The sequence below is a fragment of the Diabrotica virgifera genome, chromosome 1 (genome assembly GCF_917563875.1).
Source record: "Diabrotica virgifera virgifera chromosome 1, PGI_DIABVI_V3a".
In the NCBI taxonomy this organism is placed as follows: Eukaryota; Metazoa; Arthropoda; class Insecta; order Coleoptera; family Chrysomelidae; genus Diabrotica; species Diabrotica virgifera.
Window position 1 is genome coordinate 141,387,817 of NC_065443.1, and position 13,475 is coordinate 141,401,291.

Genomic DNA, 13,475 nt, shown 5'->3' on the forward strand with positions numbered 1-13,475 from the left:
GTGGACGTCGTGTCATCATTTTTAGAAATGAAAATGGATTGTTGTTGCCGGGGCTCGAACCAGTACCTGGTACCATGGCCAGAACCTGGCTTATTAAGAAAGGTACCATTCCGCTGAGCTACGGCCGTCCACATTTTAATGGTGTCTTGATGGAATTCTCATACTAAGATGTCTCACTCAATATTTCAATAGTTGTTTATTCTAATACATTAAATATTTGAATGAATTTGTTTAAGAATACTAGGAAAGAATGTTTTCAATTATGTATTTCTTAGATGACCTGAGGTACCTCAATGCAACCAATTGGAAAGAAAAAGCGAAGAATAAGCAAGAACGGAGGAAGATTGTAAACCAAGCCATGAGCCTGCTTGGCTCGAAGTGCTAATGTATATATTTCTTATGAAACAACTTAAAATGTCAATGGGATAATAATTAAATATTTTCTAATTTTAACCTATTTTTAAAGTTTATTTTTTTAATGTAGATAACTATTACCAACCTCAAATGATGCCTAGAGGTGGCTCCATTCCTCAACCAACGGCAGCAAACCCTAATACGACACAAAACACAATGCCAAATGTACCTCTAGTAAGTAATAATCACCAGCAGCAACCCTTCCAAAGGCAACCTCAGAATAAACGAAGATCGAATGCCTTACCCATCATCGATCCAAATACAGGTAATCTTTTGTTTAGTTTTAATATAACTGGAAGAAATATACAGGGTGTAACAAAAATACAGGTCATAAATTAAACCACATGTTCTGGGACCAAAAATAGTTCGATTGAACCTAACTTACCTTAGTACAAATTTGCACATAAAAAAAGGTACAGCCCTTTGAAGTTACAAAATGAAAATCGATTTTTTCGAATATATCGAAAACTATTAGAGATTTTTTATTGAAAATGGACATGTGGAATTTTTATTGCATTAGTATTTTAAGAAAAAATTATAGTGAAATTTAGACACCCCATAAAAATTTTATGGGGGTTTTGTTCTTTTATCCCCCCCAAACTTTTGTGTACGTTGCAATTTAATTATTATTGTAGTACCATTAGTTAAACACACTCTTTTAAAAACTTTTTTGCCTCTCAGTACTTTTTCGAAAAGTCAGTTTTTATCGAGATATTTTGAATATTTGTCAAATCCACCACATATTTGTATATGGTTAAGTACGATTATGGAGACTTAGTAATAATAGGAAAATTTATTTATGATTTACATTTTTAGGTATATTTTGAACCATATTAAAAAAGAAGCCACATCTCGATAAAAGGTGGCTTGTCGAAAAATACAAAGAAGCAAAAAAAGTTTTAAAAACACTGTGTTTAACTAATGGTATCGCAGTAATAGCCAGTATAATTTATCAGTCAACGGTAATAGTATAATTGGAACGGACACAACCATTTGGGGGGTTTAAAGGAACAACACCCCCATAAAATCTTTATGCAAACATATTAAAAAAGTGACTGCAACTCGATAAAAACTACCCTATCGAAAAAATACCAAGAGCCAAAAAAGTTTTAAAAATATTGAATTCAACTAATGGTATCACAATAATAATTTAATTGGAACGTACACAAAAGTTTGCGGGGGTTTAAGGGAACAAAACCCCTTAAAAATTTTATGGGGTGCACAAATTTTACTATAATTTTTCTTTAAGATACTCCTGCTATAAGAATGCCACATGTCTATTTTCGATAAAAAATCTCTAAGAGTTTTTTATATATTCAAAAAAATTGATTTTCATTTTGTAACTTCAAAGGGCTATAACTTTTTTTACGTGCATATTTGTACTAAGGTAAGTTAGGTTCCTTCGAACTATTTTTGGTCCCAGAACATGTGGTTTAATTTATGACCTGTATTTTTGTTACACCCTGTAGAATAATATTTTTTCGAGATTTTTCTACAACCAATTCACATCTACGCTGGATCACTAAAGCCGGCCACTCAGCAGACAGTGTTTCATATGTTAATAGTTGCGGATCTTATATTTATTAAGATAAATTAAAACCATAATTAAAACAACGCCATTTCAAGATACAACTTTTATTAACTGTCATTATTGGTTGACAGTGACTATTACATTGAGAGTGTCTACTGCCACCTATGTACGTAATGATACAAGTATCATATGTAACATCCCCCTCTTTATACAAAGTACTTATAACTAATATGTAACAAAGTCATCAAACCTTTATGGTCGTTTAATACACCTACCAGGCCTTGAACTTTTATTCAGGCTTACACTCACGCCTGGATCATTGATATTACCACTAACATTTTGCTGTTCCTCATCTTTGTCATAACTATTACTATTACATTCTGTACTTTCACTATAGTCAAAGTTATCTGTACTACAAGATGGATTTATCAAAGTCTCAGTTTTAGTGTGTTTAAGAAAGGAAGAATTTCTTCTATATGTGTGACCACTTTGGTCTTGAACAATATATGACCTTGGTGCTGGGTATTCTTCAACTACTTTTGCCGGTTCCCAAGACGTATCTTCCTTTCTTACTTTCACTAGTACATTGTCGTTTAATTGAAAATTACATCTTTCCTTGGCCGTTTTGTCATGATGATCTTTTGTTATCCCTTGCCTCTGTAACCTTTTATCATACACATTTACAACTTTTGGTTGTAATATATTGTTTGATACTGGCAAACTTGCATCAGCTTGTATAACTAATGGCAACTTACTATCAAAAATTTTTAAGGTAGGCAAGTTGCTTGTTACAGCTTTTAAACTTTGAAATGCACTATCATGTTCACTAGTCCAAAGATATTCTACATCTTTTTTGATTAAATTTCTTAATGGTTCAACAATACCAGATAAATTTGGAATATATTTTGTTAAATAATTTGCCATTCCTAACAAACTCGACAACTCTTTTTTATTTTTAGGCACCTCCAAGCTCAAAATGGCCTTAACATAACTGTTGTCTGGTTTAACTCCTTCTTTTGAATATATTTGACCTATGTATTTAACCTCACCCACCTTATACTGCAACTTACTTTCATTAAACCTAACATTATACTTTCTCGCTCTTTCTAACACTTCCATCATTATTTTATCATGCTTCTCTACACAACTTCCTGCTACTATAATGTCATCAAAGTAGATTTGCACTTTTAAATCACCAAAAATTTTTTCATTGATTCTCTGGAATACTTCTGGGCTAGAAGCCAAGCCAAAAGGCAAGCGTTTAAACCTGTATTTACCAAAAGGTATTATAAAAGTGCAGATCTTACTGCTTTCACTATCGAGTGGAATATGGTAAAAACCCTCTTTCATGTCAAGCACTGAAAATACACACTTACCCTGCAGCTTTCTACCTATTTCTTCTGAAGTAGGAATAGGGTGCCTATCCAAACAAATGTTTTGATTAAGATGAAGAGGATCTAGACAAATCCTTAGAGCACCATTAGGCTTTTCTACACAAACAATGTTGTTCACCCACTCTGAGGGTCCATCAGCTTTCTCTATTATTTTGTTTCTTACCATTTTTTCCAACGTTGCCTTTAATTTTGTTTTGACTTTATCTGGCAACCTTCTACAACTGCTCACCACTGGAACATAGTTATTTTTTAAGACTATTTTATAGACATAAGGAACTTTACCAGTCCCTTTAAATACATCATTGTTATCATTAATAAACTTGTTTTTTAAGTTACCCGTGCAACTGCCTTGCAACTGTACCTCTTCAACTCTCTTTATTAAATTTAATCGTTTACAAGCGTTTAACCCAAACAAAGGCTTACCTACATTATTAACAACAATGAACTTTATTTTATATTCTTTACCTCTGACGACACACGTAAGAATTACATGACCAATAGCATTTAGGCTATTATTGCCATATGACATTAACACATGATTTTCATTAACTATTTCCTTGCTAGCATTACATTTTTTGACAACATCTAGAGGCAAAACATTACACTGGGCACCACAATCTAGCTTTATATCCAAAAACTCATTATTAACTAATACAGTTTCAACCCACTCTTTTTCTTTCTTATTGTATTGTAACGTGCTAACATTACCTACCTCTATCATGCCTACAATGTCTTCATCGCTACTTTGTTCTACCTCATGTACATTTCGTTGATTAAATTGCTTAGACCTATTAAATTGTGATTTTTTCACTCTACACCCTACAGCAAAATGGTTAACTTTACCACATTTATTACATACCTTTCCATAAGCATAACAACGTCCCTTGTCATGGTTGAGACCACATCTAAAACAGTCATAGGATTCCTTACCACTTTTATTAAACTCTTGTCTCCCAACAGCTTCATTACTTTGTTTTCTTCCTTCACTACTGGGTTTTTTCTTTATAACAGCATCAACTGTTTCTTGACCTTGTAAACTTCTCGCCTGAATCTTTGTAGCTTCTGAGGACCTACACATTTCTTCAGCAGTCTTCAGATCTAAATTATCTTTACTGAGTAACTTTTCTTGCATATTCGGGTCGCGAATGCCCAACACTATTCTATCTTTAATGAGTGACTCTTCTTGAGTGTCAAAATTACAGGGCTTTGCCATTACTTTTAAGTCTTTTAAAAAGTTGCCAAAACTTTCACTTTCAGCTTGTGAACGGGAAAAAAATTTAAACCTGTGATATGTCACATTACTACATGGTTTACAATACTGGTCAAAAGCTTCCGTTACCTTTTTATAATCCTTCTTGTCGGCCTCCGAAAGGTTAAGACTGTTGTACACATCTAGGGCTTCCTCCCCAGCGGCAGTTAGAAACAGGGCTACTTTTCTTTCATCAGACTTTTCTTCCAGGCCTGCAGCCAACAAATACAAATCAAATTGTTGTTTGAACTTTTCATAACTTTTTGCCACGTTTTGGTCAAAACAAATGGGTGACGGCAACTTCAAATCCATTTTTGGTTTGGTTTATCTTTCTTTTTATCGAAACTATTTCCTTACTTAAAGGCTCCACTTAGTGTTACACACCTGACACCATGTTTCATATGTTAATAGTTGCGGATCTTATATTTATTAAGATAAATTAAAACCATAATTAAAACAACGCCATTTCAAGATACAACTTTTATTAACTGTCATTATTGGTTGACAGTGACTATTACATTGAGAGTGTCTACTGCCACCTATGTACGTAATGATACAAGTATCATATGTAACAGACAGACCAGTCTCTCTGTGGTAAAATTGTAACGATTTTGTTGGATGCATGGTCACACACGATTCAAATTTTTGTCAATTAGTCGAATTCGACAAAATTGAACGATGCCGCAGTATCGTGAGTGGCCGGCTTGAAGGTGGTTTCAATAATACATTTTCTCTGCATCCTACGTTATTTTATCCATTTTCAGACATATAACTCTCTAAAAATTGAAGAAAAAAATTTCTTCTGTGTAAAAAGTATATTTATTTGAAACCCCCAATAAAGGGCTACATTAAAAAACAGAACGTTTTCGCTCTAAAGAGAGCATCATCAGTGTTCTAAGCAAGTTCTACATGCTAAGCCACCAAAAATACATGCGTTAAAACCCTTAAAATGTCGACTAAAAGTCTTACATTGACGTGTTGAATATCAAATCCTGGCGATGGATGAAATTTAGAAAGATACCTCAAAGCATCATATGACTATACCACGACCATATGGGTGGTTGAGTCGATTTCTCTGTCTTCACAAAGAGAAAGGTGAAAGTCTCTTTGTGAAGACAGAGAAATCGGCTCGACCACCCACATGCTCGTGGTATAGTCATATGATGCTTTGAGGTATCTTTCTAAACTTTATCCATCGTCAGGATTTAATATTCAACACGTCAATGTAAGACTTTTAGTCGACATTTTAAGGGTTTTAACCCATGTATTTTTGGTGGCTTAGCATGTAGAGCTTGCTTAGAACACTGATGATGCTCTCTTTAGAGCGAAAACGTTCTGTTTTTTAATGTAGCCCTTTATTGGGGTTTTCAAATAAATATACCTTGTACACAGAAGATTTTTTTCTTCAATTTTTGTAATTAATGGTACACAGCCAGCTACAGGAAATTTTTTCCTTATGGGAGGAGATTTTTTCCTCCGAGGCTTGGTGATCGGTTCTATGAGCATTTTCGTTTTTACCGTGGTAGGTCGCTAGCCTCACCCTCGAACCCTCCTCCTTTATCCGGGCTTGGGACCGGCAACCCGCTGCTGAGCTGCTCAGTTCACCCAACAGTGGATAGGCGGAGTTTGTTATGCTGACGACGCAATCTTAATCTCCGATAACGAGGATAACCTACAGCGAATGGCACAAACTTTCAATACAGTGGCGAAGAATTATTTTTTTTTTTTATTTATTTATTTACAACATTTATTATTATTACAACATGAAAATATCAACAGCCAAGACAAAATCCTTGGTAGTGTCAAGGGAACCCATAAGATGCAAATTAGTAATTAACAACGAACTAATTGAACAAGTCTCGAGATTCCAATATCAGGGAATCGAAATATGTAGTTATGGAGATGTTAAAGAGAGCGTCCGAAAGCAAGCAAATAAAGCCAATTACGTGTCAGGATGTCTGAGGGATGTCATCTGGAGAAACAAAGATATGAGGCTGGAAGGGAAAGTATGCGCATATACAAATCATGTGTAAGACCGATCATGACGTACGCGATAGAAACAAGATGTGACACAGCAGAAACCAAGAGGATACTGAGAACATCAGAAATGAGAACGCTGAGGTCAATAACTGGGAAAACACTGAGAGACAGAATACCGAACGACAGAATAAGAGATCTCTGTAACATACAAGATATAGTACGGTGGGGAAGACAGAGACGACGAAGGTGGAATCAGCATGTAACGAGAATGGACAGTGAGAGAATAGCCCGTATAGCCAGGGATTCGAAGCCAACAGGCAAGCGACCAATAGGAAGGCCGTTTAAAAGGTGGCGAGATAGCTGGCAGTCAACATCACAGCTACGAATACAAGCGCAAAATCGGTAAGGAACAGGCCAAGAGGCCTATTATAAGAAGAAGAAGATATAACTCTCTCTTTTGTGTCTTCCACTAGCCTCTCTCCAGTGCTGTAGTTAATATCAGCATCTTTCTTAAAATCCCCACTCATATCTTATCCGCAGTTTTTCTCTTTCTCATTTCATCTCACATACCGTTTTCGTATGGTACAATCTGTAAATTTGCATTTGTTTTTTCGCTCCGTGCCTTTAGATCTTGCTCTTATTTCTTTATTAGTGACTTTGTCCAACTTAGTTAATCCGCAACTTTTACGCCAAAAAATCATTTTAAATGCTTTTAAGCCGTTTTTTTGTTTTTTTTTTGTAATCTCCCATGCCTCCGATCCACATATCACAATGATCTTTATAATAATCTTGTAAAGTTGCCTTTTAACACCCATTTTGATGTTCCTATTCCAAATTACCGGATGCAGTTATCTAGTTGTAACTTTTCCTATTTCTAATGTCCTTGTCGCTGCCCTCCTTTCTGAAATTAATGACCCAAGATATTTGTATGTGTAGCTAGTGTTTACTAATGACCGTTTTTATCAAAATTTAGTTCCAGGTCCCATTTGAGATGTTCTTTTTCTTACTATGTAGTGGACGTCTTCTTCGTCACCTGCTAGAATAACCGGATCATTTGCCCCTTTGATTGTCTACTCTTTTAAAACTTAATTGAGGTTTTATTATTTATTTAGCGTATGGACTTTCTCAGTACGATAAATACACAAATATAATATACATACATATATACATATATACATACATATATACACATATGGAGATTCCTTTCCTTGCTTTTCTTTATCGTACTGGTTGCCAGGAGAGCTTAGCGGCTAGTTTGGCGTCCAAAAATTGATAGACCATTTAGCGTTACCCAGGGTGCACCACGTGGAGGCGATCTATCATTACACCCCTTAATTGAGGTATATTTTGAATAGGCTTAGAGCAATACAGCATCCTTATCTCAATCCTTTTGATACCTGAAATTCCCGACAGAGATATATGTATCGATTTTAACACAGTATCACAGCAGACAGTACAGTGAACACAGTACAGTGAAACACAGTTTCACTGTACTGTCTGCTCATTGCAGTCCAGAGCCTAGAAAGTGGTACGCTGTCATACGCTTTTTTCAAATCAATAAAAACTAAATGCGTTTCTAGATTAAGTTCTTACCTTTTATCTGTATAGACATCATTTAGATGTCGAATATACTATGTTGTTTAAAAAAATTGTAGGTGCTGATCGTCTACTGGAAATGTTTGAAGACAATAACTCGCATCCTCCTTCTGGAGAATCTTCGGCTCGACAAACACCCCAGCCATCCACTGGCCCCCTTAGTAGTCACACTAAGGAAGTGCAAGCAACATTTGCCAAGCAAGTGCTGCAAGCTATTAATGATCCAACACCGGATCATCAAACTCAACACCACCATCACCCACCTCCTCATCAACAAGAGGATCATCACGTGGAACTCCAACTTGATGGACAGCCGACAAATCACATTCTTCACATAGAATATGATTGTGCAGTTCCACCAAGACACGACGGTCAACAGATACAACAGCCTCACCAGTTAAAGATGGAGCATGTTGTCCAATCAAGTAAATTACAGGTAGGCATACTAATGAACTGTATTTAACTTTCGATGATTTTTTTGTTTCATATTTTTGTTTATTTTATAATCAAAATATTTTTACCTTTTGCCACTACTATATTTTAAAACAAGAATATTTGTTTTCCCTACAGTAATTATGCTTTTTCTCATGAGGATCTTTCAGTGCGTCACAGTTTTTCGATTTCTTTCTAACGCATTAAATTGCATGCGACAGAAAAAACGCACGTCGCACATACGTTGATTTTCAATAATTAGCCGGCCAAAAGTCAAATTTCAAAAGTGACGTTAAAAATTCAAGACACATCCCAGAGACACTTGATGGTTTGTCTTAACAAAAACTTACCATTCCCACTCCAGAACTATTCACCACGCACGTGTGCACGTGCGAATGCGAGCGCATATAATTGTTAGTGAATTTTTGTTCTCTTAGCTTAGTACATATCCGACTTTTTAAAAATTGTGATATTTTCTAATATTCACCTTATGTTTCAAAGTGATTGTGATGGAATCGAATAATTCAGGTAAGAATCAATATTTCTGGAAATATTTATGTAAAGTTTACTGTTATTTTATATTATTTTTAGAAAGTCAAAAACAAGCAATTTTCTAGTGACATTTATGTTTAATTTTTATGTTTATAAGACATTTAAATATATTATCGCCTCCGATCGAGCAATACTATTTATTTTATAGCATACTGTATATATTTGGCTAATTAATGGTGTACAATTTAGCTGCGGATGCCCGAAATACAGGGGTTTTAATTTTGCTAGAAAGGATGACATCACAAAAATAAAAGTACCTACTTATTTGTTTTAATTGTAATAAGTGTAGGCTTTTATCCTCTGTTGTCTAGGGTTGATTATTTGGGTACAGGTCGATTTTAGGATACAACAAACTTTATTGTAGAACTCGTAAATTACAAGGACAATGCAACAACTAATGTAAACGGCAATTAACACTGAACATCTAAAACGGCTTTATATCAAAAATATGCTATCTTATTTCGTCGTTCGTCTTTATTCTGATGAAAAAGGCCGTCTGCCCCCTATCATCAGCGTCTTAATGTCAACTCGACTTTTCTCTGACTTTTTGACTACTGTCACTTGGCCATGATATGTTGAACCTATAGATCTATCGCGTTTTTTTTTATTATTAGGGAAATGCCACTTAACTGGCTTTCGGCTCGCGTTTACGATAAAATGAAATAACTTAAACGAATGTAATCCTACATAAGTTACGATTTTTTTTGTTTTAGCTACATCTGGTGCCTTTGCTCTGGCGTAAAAATAGTGATCCATAAATATCTGCGACCAAATGGAGCTATAAGATTTTCCTAATCTAGAGGACAAATTAAAATATTTAGAAATTAACTTATTGATCTCTTATATCTGATAATTTAATCAATTTAAAGCAAAGATTTGGAGATTTTAAAACGACGATGATAGAGAAATGGTTAAAGACTCACGAAAAGATGCGATCTTTCTTCAAACAATCAAAGATTGGTTAGATCGAACCTTTAAACTGGTAGAAAACAAATAAATGGAACCAGGTCGTCTTTCTAAATTATTTGGGGACTCCAGTGAAAGGATAAAAAGAAGAAAACAGAAGAAATACGTTCTTTGCTTGATGAGGAAGTTATCGTTCATGCAGCACAGACATTACAGATTCGTGGAAAAAGGAATGCTTCAAAAATACTAAAAGAGATCTCAGAGATCCCAGCTAGTACAGGGAAATACAGAGTTTCATACAGAAAATTAAACTTCTGACCCACTATTAACAATTTTAAGCAGTAAGAAACGTGTACAGAGTAGGGTCAAACCAGGGTCATTTTTCTCTGAAACATTTCAAATGCTGTTACCTACCGGGTGACCCAAATACTAAGTCCGATATGTCAGATACCGACTGAGGTATAAGTAAAAACCCGCATATTTTGTATTAATTTAAAATTTTGATTTTTTCTATGAAAAATACAAGTAAATTTTTAAAAAACAATATTTTTCTTTGATTTGTACCAATTTTAGTAGAAATATGCTGTAAAATAATTTTGGCCGCGTAAATCCATTAAATCGACGTATGTGCGTCGGTGATTACATTTCGTCGGTTACATTTATAACATTTATTCTAGTTGTCAATAGATGGCGGTATAATCGAAAAAAAAAATCATTTACCAAATAATATATCTACGAATATAATCTGTACAATTTATAAGACTATACAAATCAAAGAAAATACCATTTTATAAATGCAATAAACACAATTGATTTGATTTTATGCCCAATTGCAAATAAAATGTGACAACTGTCAGATTTAACTAAAATGTCATGTCACTAAAATGTATATTATCACGGACTTACCTTTTTTTATATCATCTGTGACGCACTGAAAAATGCTCATGAAAAGAAGCATACGTAATAGCTATTTGTATAACAAGGGAGGAAAGTGCTACTTTTCCTCCCGAAAATGAAGTTTTTTAGCACTTTACTCCCATGTTATACATATGGTTTTTCCACCTTCCTCAAATAACAAGTCATTTTTTAATTTTTACTTAATTTATTTATATAACTAACCAACAAAATTTATTAAAACTAAAACTAACAAGTAGGTACAATATAACTGTCAACTGTCAAATACAAGTCAAATTATTAATGTAAACATTGTTAAATCAAAATAACAATTCACTGTTTTTTACCATTCTGCAAAATAGAGGGTGTTTTATAAATAAACGTTAAAATGTATAGATACTTACGTAATAGAAAATAGATATTGTACAGGGCGTCAATAAGTTATATTTCATGAATGAAATACCATGACGTCACTTTTACTTTTCCTCCCTAGGGAGGAAAAGTACAACTTTGCTCCCTACAATCAGGTCCGGAAAAGTATACTTTCGGTAGAGGTAGGTGAAAAAATGGTTTTTGTCTTAATTCCCGGGATTTCGTTATTTATTTTATTTATTCTGTTGATCCTGGTGGAACAAAGCCTTCAGTTCGATTTTGTTTTTATGGATTTAATGTCAAATTCCCTTTATACTTCTGAAAGCATTATTTCGTCCCCAAAAACAAAAGCAGCATCCTTCACTTTTAGTCTAGGCGCCAGAGGGGTCACCGTGTCCTTTTCATTTCTGATGGACAAACTCAACGGTTTCTTATGGATTTTTGGCTGCTGATTACGAATTTCGAGGGTGGATTTCGATCCGAGTGGTCAAAAAATTGTTATAAACAAGTTGGCTATAAGGTTGTAAGTTATTGTTTATAAGGCTCTGGCTCATAAACTAAAAGAGATAAAAAAATGTTTCAACTAAAATTTGTTCCTTAATAAAAAACTTTTACTTAACTTAAATCCAACAATTATAACTCAAGATATTGTAAAATTAGTGCACAATGCAAATTGCAAATTGCAAAATAAGTATTTTTCGAAGCTTCATCGATCGTAACTCGGCTTCTACGCATGCAAATGAGCCTTGGAGGTCTAAGCTTAATTAATAGGCTTCCAAAAAAAGTTTGTTAAATTACTTTATCTTCATTTGTTTTAAAGTTATACCCGTTTGAAGTTATAATTTTCTTAAAAAAATTGTACATTAATTTGTTTATAAGGGTTTCAAGCAAATTTGAGCTATAAACATTTATACTTTAATTAACAATAATGATAGAAGAACTCAAAAGGAACAATTTGAGCTTATGAAAATGTTCGTAAGTTTATTTTTGGCCAAGATATATTTTGGCTACGAATTTCGAAAATGTTCGTAATTTTATTTTTGGCCAAGATATATTTTGGCTACGAATTTCGTCACTTACTTGACTGTGAGCCGATCTTGCGCGTCATAGCGCGCCATTAAAATATCGATATCTTGGCTAAAAATAAAGTTACGAACATTTTCGTAAGCTCAAATTGTTCCTTTTGAGTTCTTCTATCATTATTGTTAATTAAAGTATACATGTCTATAGCTCAAATTTGCTTGAAACCCTTATAAACAAATTATTGTACAATTTTTTTAAGAAAATTATATAACTTCAAACGGGTATAACTTTAAAAATATGAAGATACAGTAATTTAACAAACTTTGTTTGGAAGCCTATTAATTAAGCTTTAAAATGAGACCCTCTAAGGCTCAGTTGCATGCGTATAAGCCGAGTTTCGATTGATAAAGCTTCGAAAAATACTTATTTTGCAATTTGCATTGTGCACTAATTTTACAATATCTTGAGTTCTAATTGTTGGATTTAAGTTTAGTAGACGTTTTTTTCTTCGTTTTTTGTTAAGGAACAAATTTTATTTGAAACATTTTTTTTTCTCTTTTAGTTTATGAGCCAGAGCCTTATAAACAATTAAATTGTTTATAACAATTTTTTGACCACTTGAATCGAAATCCACCCTCGAAATTCGTAATCAGCAGCCAAAAATCCATAAGAAACCGTTGAGTTTGTCCATCAGAATTGAAAAGGACACGGTGACCTCTATTTGGCGCCTAGACTATTTCAACTGGTAATATTTTCCTAAAAATTCTAATAGCTTATCTACAACAGCTGATTTTTGACACAAAATTTTCGTTCTTTTTCTTTTCACAAAAAATTTGAAATTATTTTTTTTTTGATTGAAGATATCAAGTCCAATGTTCAAATTCTGTTATGACAGTTCACTGTTTTCCGTGCCCGTATTACTCTCGTTCTTATTTTTTTGTCGCCTGAACCTGTTTTGTCCATTGTAACCCCTAGATATTTGTACACTCTTTACATGCTTATATTTTTTTCCAGGTTTTCCAATTATAGGTTACAACTTTCCTTGTGGCCACCCTATAGATTTCCGAAAACAAAAATTCATTGCAAATTTTATGCACTGTTTCATATTGTATACTCATCATCTTTCATTTTT

At 33.9% G+C, this 13,475-nt stretch overlaps 1 protein-coding gene across 4 annotated transcripts in view; it reads left to right on the forward strand.

Annotated features, from left to right (window-relative positions):
* Positions 1-13,475, forward strand: part of LOC114326358 (eukaryotic translation initiation factor 4 gamma 3) — a 394,838-nt gene that overhangs the window by 188,975 nt on the left and 192,388 nt on the right. For all 4 annotated transcript variants that reach the window (XM_050641529.1, XM_050641532.1, XM_050641538.1 and 1 more), the window contains 2 exons: positions 485-679; positions 8,224-8,600. In XM_050641529.1, the coding sequence (XP_050497486.1) occupies positions 485-679; positions 8,224-8,600 (572 nt within the window). The remainder of the gene's footprint in view (positions 1-484; positions 680-8,223; positions 8,601-13,475) is intronic.